Source organism: Natrix helvetica (assembly GCF_964273705.1).
Source record: "Natrix helvetica genome assembly, chromosome: 4".
NCBI lineage: Eukaryota > Metazoa > Chordata > Lepidosauria > Squamata > Natricidae > Natrix > Natrix helvetica.
The window spans coordinates 44,739,584-44,764,484 of NC_138550.1; the positions used below are offsets into that span (position 1 = coordinate 44,739,584).

General features: G+C 37.1%; 1 protein-coding gene across 1 annotated transcript in view; it reads left to right on the plus strand.

Moving 5' to 3' along the window:
• Positions 1-24,901, plus strand: part of GBE1 (1,4-alpha-glucan branching enzyme 1) — a 124,264-nt gene that overhangs the window by 23,516 nt on the left and 75,847 nt on the right. Inside the window, exons 2-3 of the mRNA XM_081952065.1 lie at positions 14,965-15,134; positions 18,617-18,732. Coding sequence (XP_081808191.1) covers positions 14,965-15,134; positions 18,617-18,732 — 286 coding nt within the window. The remainder of the gene's footprint in view (positions 1-14,964; positions 15,135-18,616; positions 18,733-24,901) is intronic.

Genomic DNA, 24,901 nt, shown 5'->3' on the forward strand with positions numbered 1-24,901 from the left:
TCTGTAGCCTCTTTTGTACACTGCTCCTGGGTTTTCATTGGTCCTCTGAAAAGCTTTATTTATATGTAGAGTCAAAAGTTAGGACTCATTGAATTTGTTATATAAATTAATGCTTGAATCATTTGCCATTTTCTTCTAAATATTTCTTGACACGTGACCTTTAAATATTTGCAAGCACAGTAAAGTTTTCTCTTTAAAATAATTGTGATTAATCTGTGATGTTTGACTTTTGGTATATCAATTATGTGTGGATATATGTAGATATAGGTGATACAGAAAAAGTGCAACCCATCTAGAGTTATTGGGAGTCAAGTAGCCTGCAAATTGTATGAATGAATTTGTATTAGCTAATTCAATTATTTAGACTGTACAATGTGACAGCTGTGTGATAGGCCAGACAGCTTTGCTGTTTCAGCTCTCTTCCCATGGTAGGACTCACCATAGAATAGGTGGAATTAGCTATTCTTGTTAAGTACATTCATCATAGAGTCTGCCAAATATTGCCCTGATGAAGATCTAAAAGGGCAGGGTTGCTATAGGGAGGCAAGCAGTCTTGGTAACCAGTGCAGCTGTTCCAAAATGGGAGATGTAATTCATCCTGGAATCCAACAACAGTCTAATTCCATGGGCCGTGCAGGGGCTTCTCAGCGGCTCTTCGAACAGCCATTGCCTGAGCAGGCATCTGAGCAGATGGCAGTTGAGCAGGCATCTCAATGGCCGCCGTTATTTGCAAGCAAATAACAAAGCTCAGAGAGCACCAAGAGCTCCATAAATCCTTTAATTGTTATCTTAAACAGAATGCCGACAGCCAGTTACAGATTGATTGTCTGCTGAATTTCAGCTTTTAAATTTCCTTTCTTTCCCTTTGCCCAATTCATAACATAATAGGATTATTCTTCAGTTATGCCTCACCCTTTCTACCTGGAACTACCAAACCATCAAAATTCCTTCAATAACAACAATAATAAAAAAAGAGCATTGCCTCTAACTGCTGCTTTTTAATTATGATCCATTAAAATTCTGAACTTGGAAGCCTACACACTAGAAATAGCAACATCTACTCTGTTCATCTTCAGTTTGTCTTCAGCATCTGTGTTCTATTTTCCAAGAAACACTTGAAATATTCAAACCTTTCTGGAGAAGGCAATTGGGCATTGTGGATGCTGATGCTGATTAATTACAAAACCACAGATGATTCTTATTTTATCTACATATTACATAGCAAATGAGATAAGATAGACAGAGCTTTTGGGGAATTCTAATGATAACTCCCAAGGAATCAGGTAATTTTTTCCCAGTAATACATTCTCATAGTGTCTAGAGAGAGAGAGAATACAAATTTCTCAGCTGGGCCATAGGAATACAATGAAAAGCTCTGGAGAGTTTCAAATAGCTGTAGTAGAGTGAATAGTATCACTTAGTATCACTTTTCTACTGCTTGTTATCCATCAAGTTGACTAGTATTGTACATGTAGGATATTCTTGTCCAAAGTCAGATTGGAGATGATCTAGATAATTTATTTCATCTTAAAAGTTTAACACCACTTGTCTATTGCCACCATAGCTAAATATGGACTTCAATTGAAACCAGTTTGGCACCAAGGTAATTTTTGGACCTTTATATAACTTTGTTTTCAAAGATAGTAGAGGCATAACAGTTTGCAGCAGTTTGTTAAAAATTTGGCTTGTGTAAAAGTTCAACCATTTTAGCTTGACTCATTCCATAGTTGCTACAGATTTCATTACATCTGTATTTTTCCATGCTTGACCTTGATATACAAAATAGCTGACAGGATTAAATGGGAATTGACATGCCATTACTAACAGATCAATTTAAAAATAACTTCCAGTAAACAAAACACTTAAGAAGGATGTCTTCTAAGAACAACTCCCTGTCCCTGTTACACACACACACACACACACACATACACACACGACAATTAGTCGTGATAGTCTGATTTGAATATGCTTATAATATAAGGAGAACTAAGCAGCTTATTTTAAAATGGAAAGGGATTCACAATGGAATCCTAGGTTTGTAAATCTACTCAAATCAGAGAGGTATCGTGTTCACTTTACTACATTAGTCAACCAGTTGAATTAATTGTAATAAATGTCTTGTTTTTGTCGTTGCAAACAAATTAATAAACTATAATGTGTCTGTTGTTCACCTATGGATGTGATTAATGGTCAGCAGTAGAGATTCTGTTATCTTTTTGGCAGTACGAAAACCTGAATGTTTAACAAGAGCACAATTTCAAATTAAAGTAATAAATCAGAATTACTCAAGGTAGGCCTCTTGTGTGATCTCTTCAGATGGTATTAGGAATATAGTATTTTGTCCCATGTAGTTTTGGCAGTGTGCCTCTTTATCAAGTACTGTCTTTCTAGTCACGGTTGTGTTCACGTCTTTGCTACATGCTCTGCTGATTACCTTGGAAAAGGGCAATGCTGTAACTGTTCCACTGACCTTTCAGTTTATTTTCTCTTGTGTAATATGAAACATGAGCTAACAAAGTCTTAGTCTACTGATTTTAGACACAAACATGTCTCTGCATTTCAACAGGTTTCTTCTGAAATTAGAGTATTGCCTACCCGTCCCTGAGCATTAATTTAACATAAAGAAAGTAAAACAATCATGCATAGCAGTTATTTGATGTGCCTAGGAGCAAGGAAAATCTTGTATGTCTGTGCTAAGAGGAATGTTTGGACAGGAGGAAGAGGCAATCCACCATAGACATTATTAAATGCTTGAACAAAGCCCTGGCTTTTTAGATCTTGAATATGCAAAAAATAGCCATGATTTTTAGGTATCTTCAAATCAAATCAAATATTTTATTACAGTCATAGACCAAAGTCTTACTTTTTTCTCTTTTAAAAACATTGTACAGTAAGATAATATGAAAATGTATAGCATAGTATAGTTGCTGGTAATACTTAAAAGAAAAAAAAATCAAATACATATTTCGGCATAAATGCTTGGAAAATTATGCTTTATATCTTTTTAGATTACGTACAGGATTACAGTAGTTATGTTGGTATAAAATCTTTTGTAAAATTGAAATTGAATGATATACATACATACATACATACATACATACATACATACATACATACATACATACATACATATATAAAACTGCCATATAAATGCAGTTTTAACCTTAGAATTATTAGTGGTTGCTTTTGTCCTGAAATCTCTCATCTTATTTTTTTTTGCTCAAAAGGCTGATATGCCCACAAGCAAGGCATAATGCTACTATCTTTTCAGTAGAAATAATGTGGAAATGGTAATAGTTTGACTTAATGTAGTTTTAAGAATATATGTTCTTTCTAAAACTACCAAATAGCATTTTTCTTTTATCTTTCTTACTTTTAAAAAAATATATTAACATGCTGCTCACTTACCACATTTTAATTACTTATTAGTATTTACATCTCTAGCAGAATTAACAGCTGCTGACTGGAAATGTCAAGGAAATATTTCATTATTGCTGTTTAATCTTTTCAAATATTCTGTGTGTCTGCATTTTTGGTTATTAATTGGAACATACTTTATATGGTGACTTGCCAGCAAAACCCAAGACTGAAGCATGCATGGATCACTACACTACAGTGAAGTTTTTGTAATTCCTTGTATTGCTGAAAACTGGTTATAAACAAACCAGCTTGTTGATGCTTAGGGAATGTTTTGGAACTTTGTGAAATGTCATTGAGGGGAAATTGGTGACATTACATAGTTGGTGATACTACATAACTTATTCTTACATGGATGTACCTATATGAACTATGCACAGAAATGCATATATAGAAAGCTGACTATTGAGGTGGACTTGGCACTTGATGAGAGGAGCATTTTACAGAGTTAGATTTGATCAGTAGCAAAGTAAAGAGATCTTTGTACTTTTCTGTTAGCTACTGTAATTTTCATCTACTTCTGTTCCCTAACTTTTTCCAATTATCTTTTCCCCTGGATTTTAGAATAATGCAAAAAAGGACAGGTGATTTGCCATTTTTCTATGGAATGGAATAATTACCATTGGTAATTCTATATGGATAAATCAATTGTTTACCATCACAAGCAAACAAAAAGTTATAATGTATGTTAAGAAGTTTATATACCAAGATGATCAATGCATGTAAATTAGCTGACTTGTTCCTCCTGATAGTACAAAAGATAAAGATGTCCTATCCTATTGTGACTTGACTTGACTTACCCTGTCCTAAAGTCCAGTTGTGTCTGATTCTAGGGGGTCTGTTTCCATAGAGAAGCATTTCCATGTGGACAACATGACTATATGCTGAAGCGCACAGAATACTGTTACCTTGTCACTGAAGTGTACCTACTCACATTTGCATGCTTTTGAACTGACAGGGGCTGGCCAAGTAATGGGAGCTCAAGGTCTAATGTCTCAAACCAGGTTGTTGGATTTTCACTAACATGTTCAACATCTTTAACCACTGAGCCACCACACTCCCAAGCCTAATGGTAGAAAGGTACTTAAATTAGAATTGAAAATTGCCAAACTTCTAGCATTTTCTTTGTTTCCAAGAATACCACTGGTTCTTGTATAAGACTAACAGCCATTCCTAGGAGATAAAATTAGTGGAGGACTATGATCATCTCCTTTGTTTGGAACTGTTTCCATTGTCTATAAGACTTGGGTAAATTTTAGGAAAAGGATTTCTAGAATATTTAAAAAATTGATAAGATTTATATAGCTATTCATATATATATAACTTCAGGGAGCTTACAACAAAATGCATAAAATGCATAATATAAAAAATAAAAATAAAATATAGAGTAACTAGGCATTATCCAACCTATATTCATACAGCCAGGAGACAGACTGCATCACATAACCAAGACTCCAGCTTGGGCTCGACATAACTTATGCTTACATGGATGTACTTATATTTTTAAGGACTAATAGAAGACCAGTAAGGATGGGGTCAATCCAATCTTGAAGGATGGATAATTTTCTGAAGTGTAGGCCCTATAGCAGGAAGGGCTCTTTTCCTGGACCCTGCCAGCTAATACTCCTTCAGCTTGATTTAGACTTGTCTGCAACTGCTTGTAGGTGTTGACACATACCCATGCTTTGAGGGGATTGATAAGTATAGATTGCAGATGGTTGCAGATGGGTCAACGGGCACACCTCCTAAATCTCAACTACGTGTTGTATGGAGATGCACATCCTGCATGCTGATTGGTTGGTCTGATTTTCTGTTCTGTGCTTTGTTTGAGTGCCCTCTAGTTAGAGCATTACCATTTGCAGAAGTATAAATGCAACAGCTATGAAACCTGCAAATGAACAGATACATATGTTCTCTGACATGCAATGACATAGAAGTCTAAATCAGCTCTTAGCTGACGGCACCCTAAGCCTGCCTGTCCTGTCAGATCTGGTATGATGGGTATAGGCAATTGTGGAGAGACAGTTCTGAAAGTAACTTGGTCTCAAGCACCTGTTCTGTTTCAGGTTTCAAACTCATATACATAGAAAGTTGCTAAATGATAATAGCAATTTTCTCAAGGTTAACTGGATAAATGACAGACAAGCAAAGAAATGTAAATCAAAACAATCTTTTGGAAAGAAAGCTTGCCTGGGTAATTTCACTTTCAACAGAAAAATGCAAAAGAGAAGTCAAAATCCAGCCTGAAGTTCAGAGAATCAAGCCAAATTTGTCAACCAGTCTAAAGGTGAGAGTTTCAGAATTTTTACATAAGGAGAATAAATAGGAACAACATGCCAGAACTTTAGTTCAGACTGTTTCCCAAAGAGAAACATGGATGAACACTGCTGCAATCAGCTATCATAATTAAGAGTTACTACCTTTTTTGTCAAGAAGCTTTAGAATCTTTGCTTTGTTGTCTGCTCCATCTAATTGTTCCAGGTGTTCTGATGTTGCTTGTGGTATAGTTAATCCCAGATGTTTCCTGGTTTGGTGTCTCCTAAAGCTGAGATTCCACTGGTTCACTAGGAGTAGAGTTCTGAGTTTTGAATCCTGGGCCAAGCCAATATCTTAAAGGTAAAGGTTCCCCTCAAACATACACGCTAGTCGTTCCTGACTCTAGGGGGCGGTGCTTATCTCCATTTCAAATCTGAAGAGCCAGCACTGTCCGAAATCATTTCTGTGTTCATCTGGCCGGCATGACTAAATGCCAAAGGTGCACAGAACACTGCTACCTTCTCACCAAAGGTGGTTCCTATTTTTCTATTTGCATTTTTACATGCCTTCGAACTGCTAGGTTGGCAGAAGCTGGGACAAGTAACGGGAGCTCACTCTGTTATGTGGCGCTAGGGATTCAAACTGCTGAACTGCCGACCTTCTGATTGACAAGCTCAGTTTCTTAGCCACTGAGCCACTGCATCCCTTGACAATATCTTACAATCATCCAAAAGCACACTGGAAGTCCCTGCAGCTTGAAAAACAGTGATATCACATGTGCTGAGCAACTGACGCCGGTAACTGTCCACACAGCTGCATTGCACAACAGTTGAAGCTTCTTAATATTCTTCAAAGGCTGTTCCATGTAAAACACATTGTAATAGTCCAGCTTGGAGGTCACAAGGAATGTGTGACTATGAGCAGGGTTCCTCACTCCAGGAATGGGTACAATTGTTAAACAAACTGAAGTGCAAAGGTTCTTCTAGTCTACAGGAATTGTGAGCCTGAAAGAACCTTTAGATTGTGTCTGCCTGGAGCAGTGTCAACATTTTCAGAAATAAGGATTGAAGGCTACCAAATCAGGAGGTCCAAAATCCCATAGACACTTGGTTTTGCTAAGATTTTCCTGGAGCCTGTTACACTTAGCCCAACCTTGATGCATTGAGCAGAACCTCCATAGCATCACTCAGGCAGCCTGAATAGAGATATAAAACTAAGTATAATCAGTACACTGATACCTTCCTCAAAATCAATGGATGGCTTTACTCAGCAGTTCTATACAGATATTAAACAGAGAACACTGTGCCTTGCAGCACTCAACAAAGGAAGGATCTGGATAGTATAACATATCTCCAGACACCCTGAGACTTCTCCCACTCCCCTCTGTCATGGTGCTAGGTTTACTACCTTCCCCTACCCCCTCTGATATCCATACAGAGAATTCCTGACTTATCACTACAATTGATCCTGAAATTTCAGTCATCAGTCATTGTGGTTGTTGAGCAAGTCTCCTACATGACTGCTTTACTCAACTACAACCTTAGTTTTCTTTTTCTTTTTTTCAGAAAAAAATTATTGGTTTTTTTAACACATTTACTAGGAAAAGGGTATGTGGAATAATATACAAATTTTGGCAGTTGCAAGTATGGCAGACGCCTCCTCCCTCCAGACTCATAGTATACATCTAGGTATAAAACATTAATACATAATCATGTAAAATCAGCATATAGAAATAAAAGTTTTCAATCAACATATATTATAACATATTTTCTAAATATAATTTCACTATTACTTTCGGTATGTTTATGGCAATGTGGTTTTCTTATTCATTTTTGTGATCTGAGCTTTCTTGGTATTGCCCCTTCCCCCCCCGCTGGCAGAGCTCCGGCCCCTCCCGTGTCCTGTATAACCGTTGTAGAGTCTTCTGTTTTTTCTAGGTCTACAACCTTAGTTTTCTGAGTTGCTGCTGTTAAGTGGAACATGGAAATGCCTCAGATTGGAGAGGATTCTGGGAGGTTTGGTGCAAGCCATATGCAAGTTGGCTCAGTAGTGCAGTGTGGTGCAAAACTGCAACCACCCTAGGCCAGTCCTGAAGGTCTGACCTTTCCTGGCACTTGCTTATGCATGACATCAGAAATCTCTGGAAGCCCTGCACAAATCGGCTTCATTCTTTGGAAGCCCTGTGCAGTTTTGGAAGCCTTCAGAATCCCTGCACTGTTTCAGAAGCCCCTGGAAGCCCTATGCAAACAGGCTTTAAGAGGCATCTGAAGATGGAATCTACTTCCATAGGGTTTCCAAAGGTTTCTAAATTCCTATATAAACATGCTGCAGAAAATAAGGCTTGGTGCAATGGGAGCTGCCTCTAATAGGCCACCCGGGCTCCTCAACAGTAGGAAGAATAATGGCATGCATCAATCCTTGGTAGTATTGGTTGCAGATCAATCACATCATTCTCCAAGGCTTATGCATTTTGGAGAACATGGTAAAGTAAAATTTATATAATAAATATACATTAATATTTCTACTTTTTCTACCAAGAGTTTACTTGTTTACAAGTTTACTTCTACAGTTTAGTGCAATATACAGTACTTAGACTAATAGCCAAATCCAGCCTAGTTTTCTTAATAGGCTAGGCATGTGTATATAAAAATATTTTGATATCTCAGTTTGATTTATCACTGAATTACAAGACAACTGATATTATATTAAGATAGCATTAGTTTGAATGTCTGTTTTAGGATGTTATCCACTATGAAATCACACCTCTACACCAATAATACTTGAAAAGCTTTCATGTGTCAAGAAAAACCAATTTTCTATGCTTCTCATGATCTTCATTTCCTTTCTATATCTTGGTATAAAACATACATAGCAGTGTCTGCATGAACCTTTTCAGGAAAATTATACTTGATATTGCTTGGAGCACTGTGCTTGACTAGGTAATTTAATATTTACAGTTTTTGCAAGAAAACAATGCTGAGTTCACACTAATAAATTTGTAGTTACATTTTTATTCAGATACAGATATGCATATGATGGAACCGATTCTCAAATTCATGAGGAAGTTGATTTTATTGCAATTGATAACATTCTTATAGATTTTAGTTTTGTTTGGACACTGCTTGCTCCGCTTGGTGTCATGTGTAGTAGTAGATTTCTCTTTGCTATTCATAACTAAATAGTTTATTGCTTTTATTTATATAGCTATTCATAGCTAAATAGTTCATTGATTTTATTTATATGGCCAAAATGGACTCTGGGCAACTTAACAATTAACTAAAAATGTTAAAAATTAAGATAGAGAAAAACAGAATATCCTATGTTGTAGGATAGGCAGGTAGGCAACATCTGTGCCAATACCAAAAGCATTCAAATAATAGCAATAGCAATAGCACTTAGACTTATATACCACTTTACAGTGCACTACAGCCCTCTCTAAATGGTTTACAGAGTCAGCATATTGCCCCCAACAATTTGGGTCCTCATTTTGCCCACCTCGGAAGGATGGAAGGCTGAGTCAACCTTGAGCCTGGTGAGATTTGAACTGCCAAATTGCAGGCAGCCGGAAGTCAGCAGAAGTAGCCTGAAGTACTGCACTCTAACACTGTGCCACCATGGTTCATCCAATTTCTCCAGGGCCATTTGATGCTGCAGCTTGACTAACTTCTCATCAACCTAGGTCAGAAATTATTCAGAACTATTTGACACAGCAATGGTTTAAGGGGGAGGAGATGGACCACTACTTTTTAAATTCTTTACCCTTTGTTTTGTCCCAATCATCCATAGATTCCGGGATACTTTAGCCAACTTTAATATATAGGAGACTACATTTACAACATTCAGGATTTTGTCTACTTTTTCAATACTAACAGTTCAAACTTTCCTCAGATAATAGAGCTAGGCACTGTGGATTTTTCTGGGAGAAAATGCAGCAGGACAAGAGTAATTAGAGTTTCTAATGATAAAGAATGATAGGAATGGTTGTCCTATACATGTTTTTAAAAAGTTCTTTTATGAAAACGATTAGATGGCTTAACAGTTATTAATCAGTTTTGCTGTGGTGTTTTGACCTTTCTCCTCCCAAAAATGTATAACTTGTCTTTTCCTGTCTTTTTGGTTTGACTTATATTTTATACATTCAAATTAAACTAAAAGAAGCTTCAGAATTCCATCACCTGTCATACATTTGTTGACAAAGCAAATTTATATTTAGAGCTCTTCTCTTGAGGGAGGAATATGTTCTGCCTTGCATATTACAAAAAACTGATGATGGAACTTAAAGAAATCCTTATACAGGCTTAATACTTAGTAGTAAAGTTTGTATTTTTATATGTAAAGGACACTGATAAGTAAATTTAGCAAGTCACCTTCTTCTGATCATACACTGCAATCCATACTGAAGCTCATAAGGGTGCTTACTCCCCCTCCTTTGCCTCCCTTTCCTGAATTGAGAAGTTTCTAAGCCTAAGTGTACAAAGGCTTCCTTATTCCCCCTTAGGTCCAGTGGTGGGTTTCAAATCCCGTTCCAACCGGTACAGTTGGAATGGGGCCGGCGGCATCCTCATGGATGTGCGCATCGTGCACATGCGTCTTAGCCCTCTGTGATGCTACAGCTATTCCGTGGAGCGTTGCACAGGTACTATATGCGCCATGCGCCTGCACGGAAGCACAGAAGCCTTTAAATACCAGTAAAGAGCTCAGGCAGGCGGGTGGGCCCTCTGGAGCACCATACCAGAACGGTATCTGGTGCTCCGGGTTGGCTCCAGTATCCCTGTACTGGGGCGTACCGCCTGCAACCCATCACTGATAGGTCCAACAGGTAGTGACATTATCTTTTCTTCCACAGGTTGGCCCCTGGTCTCTGAGGTCTAATTTTGAAATGTAAACAAAAAAAGTTGGTTTTTGTCTCTTTTCTTCCTCTTCATAGGAAAAGATCACATTATGCCAGAAATTTACAAAACAGGAATGAAGAAATGGCCATCTATACTTATACTGGACTGTATTGAGAAATATTGCATAACCACTGAGTGCTCTGATGCTGACCCCCCCAGAGCACAGACTTTATTTGTTTTCATCTGGCTTCAATAATGGTTCAGAAAACTGTATTTCACATATATAAATAACATTCAGAAATTTTTTCTTGGCACCATCAAAGTCAACCTAGAGCCGTGATGACAAACCTATGGCACAGGTGCCACAGGTGGCACACAGCTCCCTCTCTGTGGGCATGTGAGCTGTTGCCCACTGTGCATGTGCATGCATTTCCTGCTGGCCAGCTGGTCATCAGGTCTCTGCCGTGCATGCATGGGGGACATGGAGGGGTGGTTGCATGCACACACTTTGGGCATTTGGTCTGGAAAAGGTTAGCCATCACTGACTTAGAGGAAATAACATTTGATTGCCTTCCAGGTTGGAAAAAACAGAAAAGCTACATTTTCTTCACCAAGTCAGACTACCAATTCAACAATGGCATCAACAGATCTATCATTGACAGATTTGACATGTATGGATACTTAGCTCTGCTATTAATAAATCTGAGGCAATTATCTTTGGATTCTGCAGTGCAGGCAGAAAAATGTTTCCAAGGATCCTCAACAGAAGAGGAAAAACAGAAATATAGTTGCTTTCTACTTACAGACAGTTCTCTTAGACAAGCAACTTCCTGTCAGCCTTCCATTCCAAAGGCTTTCCACTAAAGAAAATTGCCAACTATTATTGCTTTGACCTATCATATCAAATCAGATACTGATATCTGCATGTTCACCACTCCTATTTTTTCCTGTTTTGCCAGTGTTGAGTATAGGATTTATTACAGAGGGGAGAAGAACATTTTTGTGAACCCAAAACCTAATGTGATCCATACCAGAAGCAAAAGGAATATACACTTGTAAATATGATTGTTTTCCATCACCAAGCTGCATAGATCATACTGACTTATGTTATTTAGGGGCTGCTGATTCCAAAACTACCAAGACCAATTTATAGTATTAACAGATCAATGGGGGATAACCTATAATCTCAATACCAGATAACCTAGTGAATCATACATTTCATTCACCCCAAAATACAGTATTTAGGTAGTCACTAAGATCGCCACAAGAGACTACAGATAGGCATTGAAGAATGACTGGGAACTTTCTTTTCAGAACAGAGGATTATCAATTAAAAATTGAAGATGACTTTTCAAAACAATTCATTCAAAAAAGGGCATCAATCAACATTAAAAGGGAGAATCTAAGCAACTCTGGCAAGAAAATACAAAAAGTTCTAGCACTTTTCCTGAATGTATTTATGGTGGATAAAGGCAAAGAAAGATATTGGGTCTGGAGACATCAGTTAGCATCAGTTGTGAGCCTGGTTACCAGTACAAACCTTAATGTACCATGCCTGGTGATATCTTTTTTATTATTATTTTTTAAAAGAAAGTAGCTGCCTTCCTTATTTCATGATGAAAATAAGTATAAAAATAAACATGACATTTTTCATGCCGATATTGCAGTATTTAGGTTGATGGTTGTTCATTTTTAACAATGTTATTATTTTTTCCTCATTTCAAAAAAAAATCAAGGCAGATTATATAGAAGAAAGATAAAATCACAATACAATAAAAATGTAAAATAATACCTCAGTAGCAATTGTAGACCAGGTCCACTCAAATGTCTGTCAAAACAGAATATTTTGGGCAATGTGAGTGAGAAGATGGCTTCCTATAACTCAAAAGACAAAGTATTTCATAATGTGATCATGACCAAGGAGATGACATCTTAAGTACCCCAGTCCATGTACCTTACACTGAGCAGTCCCTTTGATTTCAGATGATTTTGGTGAAGAGAAGTAATCCAGCAAGTATGTGAGTTCTAAACCATATAGGGATTGAAACTTAAAATCGATACCTTGATTTGGGTCTGGAAATAAATCGTTTGAATTGTTGCCATTTCTTTTTCTAAGTATTTCTGTACTTGTTTAATGCATAACTTTTGAACATTCCTAAATTCAGTATCATTGTCTCTGGGGAAAAATATTCTCCCAGCATCTTTTTGATCTTATGGCATTATCCTTGACTAATATGTCCTGTATCAGCACCAACTCTGTAATGAGATTTCTCACAGCAAAGTGATCAGAATCAGTACACACCAGTAGACAGCAAGCCATGAATTGGTTATGGAATGACATTTTTCTTACTAGTTCCATCTGTCATCAGAAATGACTTTAAAATGAGAAGGATAGTGTGTTCAATGTAACTACCAATCTGAGGCCATTAGAACTGGCATTTGGGGAGAAGGTTAATTTTCACATTTTAGTCATTACTGAGGTGCAATATAATACAAATTAACAGTAATAATAATACAGACTAACTTACACAATTGAGCAACAAAGAAAGCATAAAATAGTGAATAAAGTCACATTTCACCCCACACCTGGAAATAGATTTAATGGAGTGAAATATTTCACGCTGTATAGCTCCAATAGCTAGAGGTCTATCAGGAACAAAGTCTGGCAGTTGTCCTGGGTCAAAGCTCCAGAATTATTTTCAAATAGATTGGTGAGTTATTTGGAAATGATTTGTGTCTTACTGCTGGGGAAACCAACACTTATTTGCTCTTAAGTATGATCAAAACTGTCAAATTAGAATTAATATGTAGGAATAATTATGGCTGTATCTCTAGGGAGCTTTCATAGAAACAGATAGGGGTGGGTTTTTTTTTTTTTTTTTGTAAAATGGCCAAAAGCACATAGCAAATACTACAAATATTATGCTGGTAGTTGGAGTACAATTATTTTTTCTCCCTTTCTGCACGGAGCAGGGGATTTTTACCACAACAAGATAGATTAGGAGCTGGGGTATTTACTGGCAATTTTTCCTTCTTTCTGTTTAGTATTATAGCACTGTTTGACTTGTGATATTGCTAACTTGTTCTGAGGTCAACTGGAGTGAACATGACTACATGGCCAATTTCAAAACATTCTGAAGGGTTGGGAAGTGGAAATAGTCCTCTGTAAAATGTGCATTATCGTTTCTGGGAATGAGACAGAATTAAATAAGCCATAAGCTTCATGTGTAAAAATTGTTTACAAGGGATGAGGTAAAGTCTTCTAAACAAAACCATTGATAGGAAGTACTTACTGTTAAATGTGATGTGTACACTCATAACATGCTCTTTGAACATTCCATGAGAATGTTAAACTATATTGAAAGGTTTAACCTTGCAAGTAAAATGTTAACATAATCAGATGGAATAGCCAGCAAATGATACCCTGGGAGCTTCTTAAGAAGATGTCTAAACCTGTAGCATTGCTTTAAATAAGTCTAAATTGCTTCCTACCAATGACATTTTCACTACAGTTCTAATATCTTAGTTGTCACTATGACAGATGTTTTCTTTGAGCAAATGACCCCTTTAAGTTAAATAATGTGAACCATAGCATGGTTGCTCCGCTGTAGGTTTTGTTTTCTGAAGAAAAACTTTCTTAAGAAAGCTTGGAATACTATTGTTTTCAGCAATTTTAGTTTTTTAAAAAGTTGTAATAATTGGGATAATAATAATAATAAGTGAACGAATTGGTGGACATTTGACCAAACTGAAAAGAATGAGAAGTGGATTGAGACAAAATGGACATGTAATCGATGATATCCAAATGATTAGCATCATCATTAACTCATTGAATTATGAGTGGAAAGATGCTGTTGCAAAGATTAACTACGTGCCTGTTGCTCAACGCACAGTTAACCATCCTCTGCTACCAAAGTTGTCAGGGGAAAAAAACGCCTGATATCTGAGATCAATGGGCCGTGGCTGATTCCCTTCCGCATATCTTTTGAGATATTGAGAAAAATAAAAGTCTTTAAAAGTATTCTAATTAATAAGCAAACTTTAATACGAAAATGATAAAAGTAAATGAAACAGAAAATAACTAATGGTTACATTTTGATAATGAAAGCTCCGTCAGCCAAAGTTGGCTGCCGAACAAAGAAGAGAAGAATTTTGGAATGTGTAACGCGTGCGCAATAAATCACTTTCAGATAACATTTTGTTTTATGACCTGCGCAATAAAGCTTTCTTAGTTTAACTCTTGAGTGTCAGTTCAGGCAGTTCAGGCCTAGCAAACTTTTTAACATCGTGACATGGGCTTAGTAAGATATAATATAACAGATGATTTGAACAATTGCCTCCATAGATTTAAATATGTTAATATTTAAAGCAGTTAACGAATGACTGATTTCATGAATTTAATTGGCTATTGTGTATATGTGTATATAGCAACTCCATAAACCACATTCTTTTATTGAAGGTATGGTATATTTCATCGCATTTTAAAGAAGATTGAAGAAAATGAAGGAGGTCTCAACCAATTCACAAAGAGTTACCAAACATTTGGAATCAACAGATCCATAGATGGAGGATTATACTGTAAAGAATGGGTTCCTGGTGCAGAAGCAGTTTTTCTTACTGGTGATTTTAGTAAGTATTTTCCAGCACATATGAGCTTCTTTTATTGATATGGAATCTTAAAATCAGTCCTAATGTCATGGGTTTGTTTTCCATTTTGTTAATAAAATCAGAGGATAAAATCTCAATAAAACTTTAACTTAAAATATATATGATGTGTGTTTGAACTCAGCATAAGACAAGATTATTGAACTAGTTATTTAAATAAGTTTGGTACGTATCAATTCTTGATCTTTGCATCTGGAGACCTATTTTCATATCCAAAAACCATGAAATGGTGCCCTCAATGATAGTTACCATGTTACAGTCTGAGTGGGTAGTGACATGGATTGTATATGGTTGTGTGTAAAAGTTGCAGGCTATTCTGAAAAAAATCTAAATGTTTCAATGAATTACAGAGTGATCAAAAGCTGACTCAGCCGCTAAAAACCAAACAATAATATCTGTTTGCAGAGTTGAATACATAGATGTTATTTAGAGATTGAGAAAAAAGAAAATAGTATGTCAGGTGCAAAAAATTAAACTCCTTTTCAGTCAATACTTTTAATATTCCCTTTGGGACAAATAACACTTTTCAAACATTTTTGTAGCATTCATCTTTTTTTTTTCATGTAAGTACTTCATGGATGGCTTGGAATGGCCTTTACAATTCCCTGACTTGAATCACTGAAAATCTGTGGCGATATCTCAAATATTCTGTGCATGTAAGGAAGCCAATGAATATCTCTGAACTGAAAGAGTTCTGCAAGGAAGAACAGGGAAAAAAATGGAAGCCAGAATATAAATAATCTCAACTGGGTGTTATTTCTATTTAATTCTGTTTCACTATAGAGGTTATGTCATCTGTTCATTAGGAATTCATTGAGACATACTGTTTGGCCAAGGTATCTAAACTTCTGTTTGGAACTATATGTAATTATAAAAGTGCTTAAACTATGTATATACATAGCCATTTTTGCTTTTTTTTTTAAAGAATCATATATTTCACAGCATACAAGCTATCTGTATGACTGGGAGTTTAAATTTGGAAAATATGCAGCAATGGCAAAACTAATAGTATATATACGTAATGCAGTTTTAAATATATATAAGCAAGACTAGTTCTCATACATGCAATGTATCATACAGCATTGTAAATATAATCACAATATGGCTTTTAAGTGGTCTTAAATGTCTACAATATGGGAAAATAACAAATGTACCAAATGTTTAGGGGCCCAATAGTTTCCCCCCCTTTTTTTATTGGTGGAGTTGCTAAATTGTTTTTTCATATTGTTTTCTTTTTATTAACATTTATACATGTTATACACACCGCTACACATTCACAAGAAAAAGAAAGAGACTTCAGTACTAAATAACTAGCTGAAGATTGACACCTTTTATTGTGCAACAAATAATTTGACGTAATCAGCTATAGTTTCTTTATTTTTAATGTTACACTCTAATGCTGTGTGATATATGTGACATATATCAGATGCTATATGTGGCAGAGTGTGGAAAAGTCAAAGCATAAAGTTACTTGGCTTTTTCATATTGTACCACATATAGGATAGAAAGATAGTTTAATATAGAGCTAGTTTGGTATAATGGTTAAGGCATCAGACTAGAAACTGGGAACCAGTTCTAGTCTCATATTAGGCACCTTGAACCAGTCTCCCTCAACTCTAGGAAACTGGCAGACTACTTCTGAAATCTTCCCACAGCTGCTACTACCAGTTCACCCAATCCGGGTCAAACTGGCAGCAGCCCACTTCTGTATAGACTGCAGTAGTGTAGGCAGTTGCCAAGAGCCCTAAATGACTTGAAAGCATCAAAAGAACAACACATTGTAATTAATCTGATAATAATATTTCTTTCTCATTCCTGTATTTCTAATACTTTTAAGTTATCTAAACAATAGAACATTAATAATCTGAACTAATACTTGTACAATATGATTATCTTGAACCAATATAATGTATTTGGATTTCCAACAATACAAAAAAAGGATATAGATATATACAGATGCATCCATCCATCTCATGATTTGGTGAGATTGTAGGCTTCTTAACCAAGAAATTGGGAAAGCATGCTAAAAAGGGCTCTAGCTTTTGAACTACAGTGAGTTTTTTTTTAAATAGACCTAAAGGATCATTATTAAGATTGGCCAACATGAGTGCTGATCAGCAATTCTGGAGATTGAATTCTGCCAGAACTCTCTTCATCTTTTGTCCCACTATAAAAGCCATTTGCTTAACTTGCTGTGGAGATTGAAGGGATGACGCAAACCACCTGGTGCATCTGCCGAGTGGAGCTATTTATGTATGTTTTGGAATAACTTCATTTTTCCCCATATCACAATTACATTGATTTTTGATATACTGATTTTTAAGTCCATATTCTTTGTTGCATCATATAATCTACATTAAACCAGAATTTGCTGCAAATTATGTTTGTTCTCATTTAACATCAGGGCACATATTCAAAGAAAAGTCCATGTATATTTGTGCTCTCGATGCTTCTAACACTTTTTTTTTGCTCTCCACCCCAGAGATACTCATAGCATTTAGAGAGTCTTCACAGTATTGCAACTGGACAATTACATTGTTAAAAGTTTAGTAAATCATGAATATGAGACAATTAGTAATGTAAAGCTCTAATAAAGAGGTGGTATTGATATTGTAGCTATTTGAAAAGCTATGTGTAAATTTATACAGATTCTTTCTTAACTAAATACAGAATTTAACATTCATCACTTTAATTTCTTGAAAATTATAGTGATTTTAGCAATAGTGGAATAACATGACATTCTAAAGATGTCACAGTTCCTGGAGTGGTTTATGATTCCTGGAGTCATAGGATTTAAACACAGGAACTTCCTTTTGACACTAATTAAGCTGTCTTTTGTTAAGATTAATCAAGCAACTTATTTTCTTTATGCATTTATATTTTTGACATACTAAAAGTGATTAAATCAGCTGAACTCTTTGTTTCAAATCAAAAGCTCTCTGAGTTGGGAAAGCAATTGTAACTATTTTATGTAGACTCCTTGCACCTAGTTTTTCTTCCCTAATTGCAAGGCTACATGATGGAGGAAATTGCACATTCAGCAAAACTAGGGTCCAAAAGTTATCTAAAAACTGAAAAGATTTTTAATTGAAGAACAAGGTCTTCAGAGAATCTCGAAGAGGCAGAATAGAAAATGTGGCAAGGGTATGAAGATTTAATGTCAAAAATTCTTTATTTCTCAAATAACTTTAGGGAATTATGGATTGTATTATTTCATTTTTCATAATTTAACTTTTAGCTTAAAATTAAATTTAACTCTTGATCTGCTTTGGAACTGCACTGCAAATATTAAAATAATTCCTCAAATATGCACAAAACTCCAAAAGTAATAAGAGTTGTATAGAAAAAAAAATCATTGTCAATTGTCTGTTCCAGTTTTTACATATGACCTGTGCAATTTAATGAATATTTACTATTTAATTCATTTTTAATTATTATCATTATAGATAACTGGAATCCATTTTCCCATCCATATAAGAAAATGGATTTTGGCAAATGGGAACTGTTCATCCCACCTGGACCAGATGGGTTTCGCCCTGTATCTCATGGATCCAAACTAAAGGTGCGTGTTTCAAAAAGATATTTCATTGTTTTATTAATATGTAATATATTATCGAATTTCATAATTGAAGTTTTGTAGTGTTCAGTTATGTGCCACTTAATATTTCAAAGTGAAAATAAGACCTGCAAACCATGTTCTTCACCTCTATGGATTGCTGTTAAAGTAACATAAAACAAAATTACCATAAATTACCAATGTTACTATATAATGAACAAAATAGATTATTATAAATATAAATGATAAATGTACAGCAATCCTGAATGTAAAGGATTCCTCACCAGGATCCACTCACAGTGACTCAAGTATTGATGTCATCATTGTCCTTTTGTGATGCTTTGAGGGCGTGGACATCAGGCTTCATCTAAACCCTAGCAGGACCAAATAGCTTTGGGTAAATAGAGCTTCAATATCTGGTAATTTGACATTTTTAATTCTGATTGGGATTATGCTACCCTAGATGGACTTGGTCAGTGGTGGGTTCCTGCTGGATCGCACCGGATCGCGCATGCTCCCTTTCAGCGCTCCACCTGGCTTGCGCGCTCCCTTTCAGCGCTCCACCTGGCTTGCGCGCTCCCTTTCAGCGCTCCACCTGGCTCTCGCGCTCCCTTCCGGCGCTGAAACCGGAAGTACAGTCTTGCCCCGCCCCTGGCAAAGCAACGACGCCTGCCTGCGCTCCACCAGCTCGGCTGGGAACGGAGATGTTTCCTCAGCGGAGCGGCGCTCCGCTCCGCTGAGGAAACATCTCCGTTCCCAGCCGAGCTGGTGGAGCGCAGACAGGCGTCGTTGCTTCGCCAGGGCCGGGCAAAACTGTACTTCCGGTTTCAGCGCCGGAAGGGAGCGCGAGAGCCAGGTGGAGCGCTGAAAGGGAGCGCGCAAGCCAGGTGGAGCGCTGAAAGGGAGCGCGCAAGCCAGGTGGAGCGCTGAAAAGGAGCGCGCGCGATCCGGTGCGATCCGGGAGGAACCCACCACTGGACTTGGTTCACAACTTGGCGGTTCTCACAGGTTCTCAACTCCTGCTTGAAGAGCTGGTGGCAGTCACAGCTAGGAGAACATTGCACAGTTCAGATTGTATGCCAGTTGCAGTCTTTCCTGGATCAGGAGTCCCTGTGCTCAGACATTCAAGGCTTGCCATCTCATGCTTGGACTCCTGCAATACACTCCTGCAACATTCAGATGCTTCAACTGGTACAGAGCATGGGCAGTCTTTCGGGGCCCTATAATAGCCCATGTTACAGAGCTGTTACACAAGCTGCACTACCATATTCCAACTCCCAAATTGCTCTCCTTGAATTTTATTTTGGGCTTGGATCCTCTAGGACTATATAAAATATGGTAAATGCTGACTACCTTTCTAGTCAGAACTGACGAGCAAAGCAAAACAAACAAAAGTATTGCTGGCTAATGCTAGGTGAAATCTGAGATTGTGGAGATCTTAAATACACTCAAATCTCATGTATTTTCACAATTTTGTGAGAACTTGGCCTTTTTAATATTTTTCTTTTTTAAATGCATAGAGGTTTATAGATATTGTTCAGGAAATTTAGAGATAGTGCATTGGTCTGAAATGCTGCAATGCTGCCCTCTTGCATGTGAAAATATTTTTTGCAAGAAGGAAGCATTGGTGAAAATTAAGCCCAACTCAGTCTGAAGTGAGCTTACAATGACTTTATGGCCCACTTCCAACAGTAATATATTATTTTCCAGTGTTTTTATGTCCCTTTTAGCATCATTTTAAAAAGTTATAACTTTTCTATAAATGCATACTAATTAAGTTAAACTTTGCTGTTACCATCAGTGTAATTACAATCCTAATAAGAAATAAAACAGAAAATATTAACTTAGAAAAAATAGTGTCAGTCTATAGATAGATATATAGATAGATAGAAAAATGGATGGATGGACAGACAGATGATACTGTTGTAATCCACTTAATTCTTAGATGATGCTAAACGCCAGGGACAAATTATAGGGATGTTCTGGGGAAATGCAAAAAATATTAAATGAAGTATAATCCTTTACCATTTTTCAAAGTAATAAATTGAATATCATTCAAAGATTAATTAAAGGGAATAAGACATATCTTATAAGAACTCAGAAAAGCTAAATAGGCAACTTGCAAATGTCTTTGAAGAGTTATTTAGTCTTTAGGAGAAAAAGCAATAGTCAGGCTGCTTTAATGGGCAAAGGGTACTGATTGGGATTTGGTGGAGGGCTAAAAAAATGGAGTAAGAATGGTTTCAAATGGGCTATGTGGAATGTGAAATAGGAGGCTGGAATCCTGAACAGGTGTGGTTTGGCTTCTATTTTGTTTCTTTTTAAATGAGTGGAGATGATATAATTCCTTTATGGTAATTTTAAAAATCCAAAAGCTCATTAAAAATGGATAAACAAAAATTGTGTGTTTATGTATATGTATGTGCATACACACACATATGTACAGTCATGTGAAAAAGTACACCATCTTTGAGTTCTATGGTTTTATGTATCAGGATATAGTAAAAACCACCTGGTTCTTAGCAGTTCTTGAAAATAGGCAAATACAAATTCAGATGAACAACAACATATGACATATTACACAAAGTCATCATTTATTTTACAAAAAGAAAGCCAAAATGGACACGCCATATGTGAAAAACTAAGTACATCTTATGATTCAATAGCTTTAATTTATTGTTTTCTGTATGACTTTACCAGTCTCTCACATCATTGTGGAGGAATTTTGGCCCATTCTTCTTTACAACATTGCTTCATTTCATTCAGCTTTCTGGGCATTTGTTTATGCACAGCTCTCTTGAAACATAGAACTCAAAGAGAGTTTACTTTTTCCCCACAGGACTATATGTATGTGTGTGTGTGTGTGTGTGTGTGTGTGTGTATTATATGTATGTGTGTGTGTTTGTATGTAATGTTATATACAGTGGGGCAAAAAAGTATTTAGTCAGCCACCAATTGTGCAAGTTCTCCCACTTAAAAAGATGAGAGAGGCCTGTAATTGGCATCATAGGTAGACCTCAACTATGAGAGACAAAATGAGAAAACAAATCCAGACAATCACATTGGCTGATTTGGAAAGAATTTATTTGCAAATCATGGTGGAAAATAAGTATTTGGTCAATATCAAAAGTTCATCTCAATACTTTGTTATACATCCTTTGTTGGCAATAACAGAGGTTAGACGTTTCCTGTAAGTCTTCACAAGGTTGGCACACACTGTTGCTGGTATGTTGGCCCATTCCTCCATGAAGTTCTCCTCTAGAGCAGTGATGTTTTGGGGCCATTGCTGGGCAACACGGACTTTCAACTCCCTCCAAAGGTTTTCTATGGGGTTGAGAACTGGAGACTGGCTAGGCCACTCCAGGACCTTGAAATGCTTCCTACAAAGCCACTCCTTCGTTGCCCGGGCAATATGTTTGGGATCATTGTCATGTTTAAAGACCCAGCCACGTTTCATCTTCAATGCCCTTGCTGATGGAAGGAGGTTTGCACTCAAAATCTCACGATACATGGCCCCATTCATTCTGTCCTGTACACGGATCAGTCGTCCTGGTCCCTTTGCAGAGAAACAGCCCCAAAGCATGATGTTGCCACCCCCATGCTTCACAGTCGGTATGGTGTTCTTTGGATGCAACTCAGCATTCTCTCTCCTCCAAACTCGACGAGTTGTGTTTCTACCAAACAGTTCTATTTTGGTTTCATCTGACCATATGACATTCTCCCAATCCTCTTCTGGATCATCCAAATGCTCTCTAGCAAACTTCAGACGGGCCCGGACATGTACTGGCTTAAGCAGGGGGACACGTCTGGCACTGCAGGATCTGAGTCCCTGGCGGCGTAGTGTGTTACTGATGGTAGCCTTTGTTACGTTGGTCCCAGCTCTCTGCAGGTCATTCACTAGGTCCCCCCGTGTGGTCCTGGGATTTTTGCTCACCGTTCTTGTGATCATTTTGACCCCACGGGGTGAGATCTTGCATGGAGCCCCAGATGGAGGGAGATTATCAGTGGTGTTGTATGTCTTCCATTTTCTAATTATTGCTCCCACAGTTGATTTGTTCACACCAAGCTGCTTGCCTATTGCAGATTCAGTCTTCCCAGCCTGGTGCAGGTCTACAGTTTTGTTTCTGGTGTCCTTTGACAGCTCTTTGGTCTTCACCATAGTGGAGTTTGGAGTGTGACTGTTTGAGGTTGTGGACAGGTGTCTTTTATACTGATAACAAGTCCAAACAGTTGCCATTGATACAGGTAATGAGTGCAGGACAGAGGAGCCTCTTAAAGAAGAAGGTACTGGTCTGTGAGAGCCAGAAATCTTGCTTGTTTGTAGGTGACCAAATACTTATTTTCCACCATGAATTGCAAATACATTCTTTCCAAATCAGCCAATGTGATTGTCTGGATTTGTTTTCTCATTTTGTCTCTCATAGTTGAGGTCTACCTATGATGCCAATTACAGGCCTCTCTCATCTTTTTAAGTGGGAGAACTTGCACAATTGGTGGCTGACTAAATACTTTTTTGCCCCACTGTATATGTTTATTTGTTTTCTTGGATTTTCACAGGTTTAGGTATGCTGGTCTTGTATTCGGATCTTTTTCCATGTAAGATTGAGATTGTCTTGGCAATGTTTCGGTGAGGTCCCACTCGCCATCTTCAGGCTGGGTTTTGGGCTTAAAACGTGGTTGGAGCTGCCGTCTTTCTATAAATCTTAGTGGGAGGGTGTGGAGTGCTGGCTTTGTTTCAGTAAGTGGAATGATTGGTTGTGTGGTTATATCATGAGTGGTAGATTGGTGCTAATTGGTGCTGGCTGTGTGTACATTGTTGTTTCATGTTGTAGCGGCCTGGGTGGTGGGTGGGGCTCGTTTGTAGGGCTAGTTTCCAGATGTCTGGTAGGCGGGAGGTATCATCACGTTTATTCATGTTGTGGGGGTGTTTCTCTATTTCGATAACTTTCATAATTATTCTCTTGTTGAAGTGTTCTGTTTTGGAGATTAACCTGGTTCCTTCAAAATTAATTTCATGTCCTGTAGCTTTATATATATATGGATACAGACAGGCACAAACACGGAACAGGAGGAATGTTAAATATGTTTGCTGCCTTTGATTGTTTGTAAAAATAATAAAGGCGGATACAAATAAAATAAAATAACAAAATATAAAATAAAGTCTTATTGTTGGGGAAGGGAGAGAGATGCACAAAACACCCAAATTTAATATTTAATTTAGCTGAGTGGCACAGCCTGGGATATTAAATTCATATCTGCACTTCCTTTTTTGAACATTCTTCTAAAAGTGAAAAAGGAAGAGACAGAAAAAACAGATTACATTGATTCCAGAATTGATAGCTTAACTTTTATTTCCAGTAATGTTTTCCCCAAGAGTCTGCATTCATTGTGATTTTGGTACTGTGGAAAAATTATCAAAAATATAAAATTGTTCTCCAATGCATTTTGGGATGTGTGAATTTGGCCATCTCATTAGTAAATGATGTTTTTATGAAAACACATAAAAAGAACAAGTTCCATTAGAAACTCTTTGGAGACTTCAGTTTTTATACTCTTACATTTTAAGAATTGAATAGAACAAGCAAGCTCAGAGATAATAGAATAGAATAACAGAGTTGGAAGGGACCTTGAAGGTCTTCTAGTCCAACCCCCTATTTAGGCAGGAAACCCTACACCACTTCAGACAAATGGTTATCTAACATCTTCTTCAAAACTTCCAGTGTTAGAGCAATCACAACTTCTGGAGGCAAGTTGTTCCATTGATTAATTGTTCTGTCAGGGAAATTTCTCCTTAGTTCTAAGTTGCTTCTCTCCTTAATTAGTTTCTACTCATTGCTTCTTGTTCTACCCCCAGGTGCTTTGGAGAATAGTTTGACTCCCTCTTCTTTGTGGCAGTCCCTAAGATATTGGAAGATTGATATCATGTCTCCCCTAGACCTTATTTTCATTAAACTAGACATACCCAGTTACTGTAACGGTTCTACACATGTTTTAGCCTCCAGTCCCCTAATCATCTTTGTTGCTCTTCGCTGCACTCTTTCTAGAGTCTCCACATTTTTTTTACATTGTGGCGACCAAAACTGGATGCAGTATTCCATGTGTGGCCTTACCAAGGCATTATAAATTGGTATTAATACTTCATGTGATCTTGATTCGATCCCTCTGTTTATGCAGC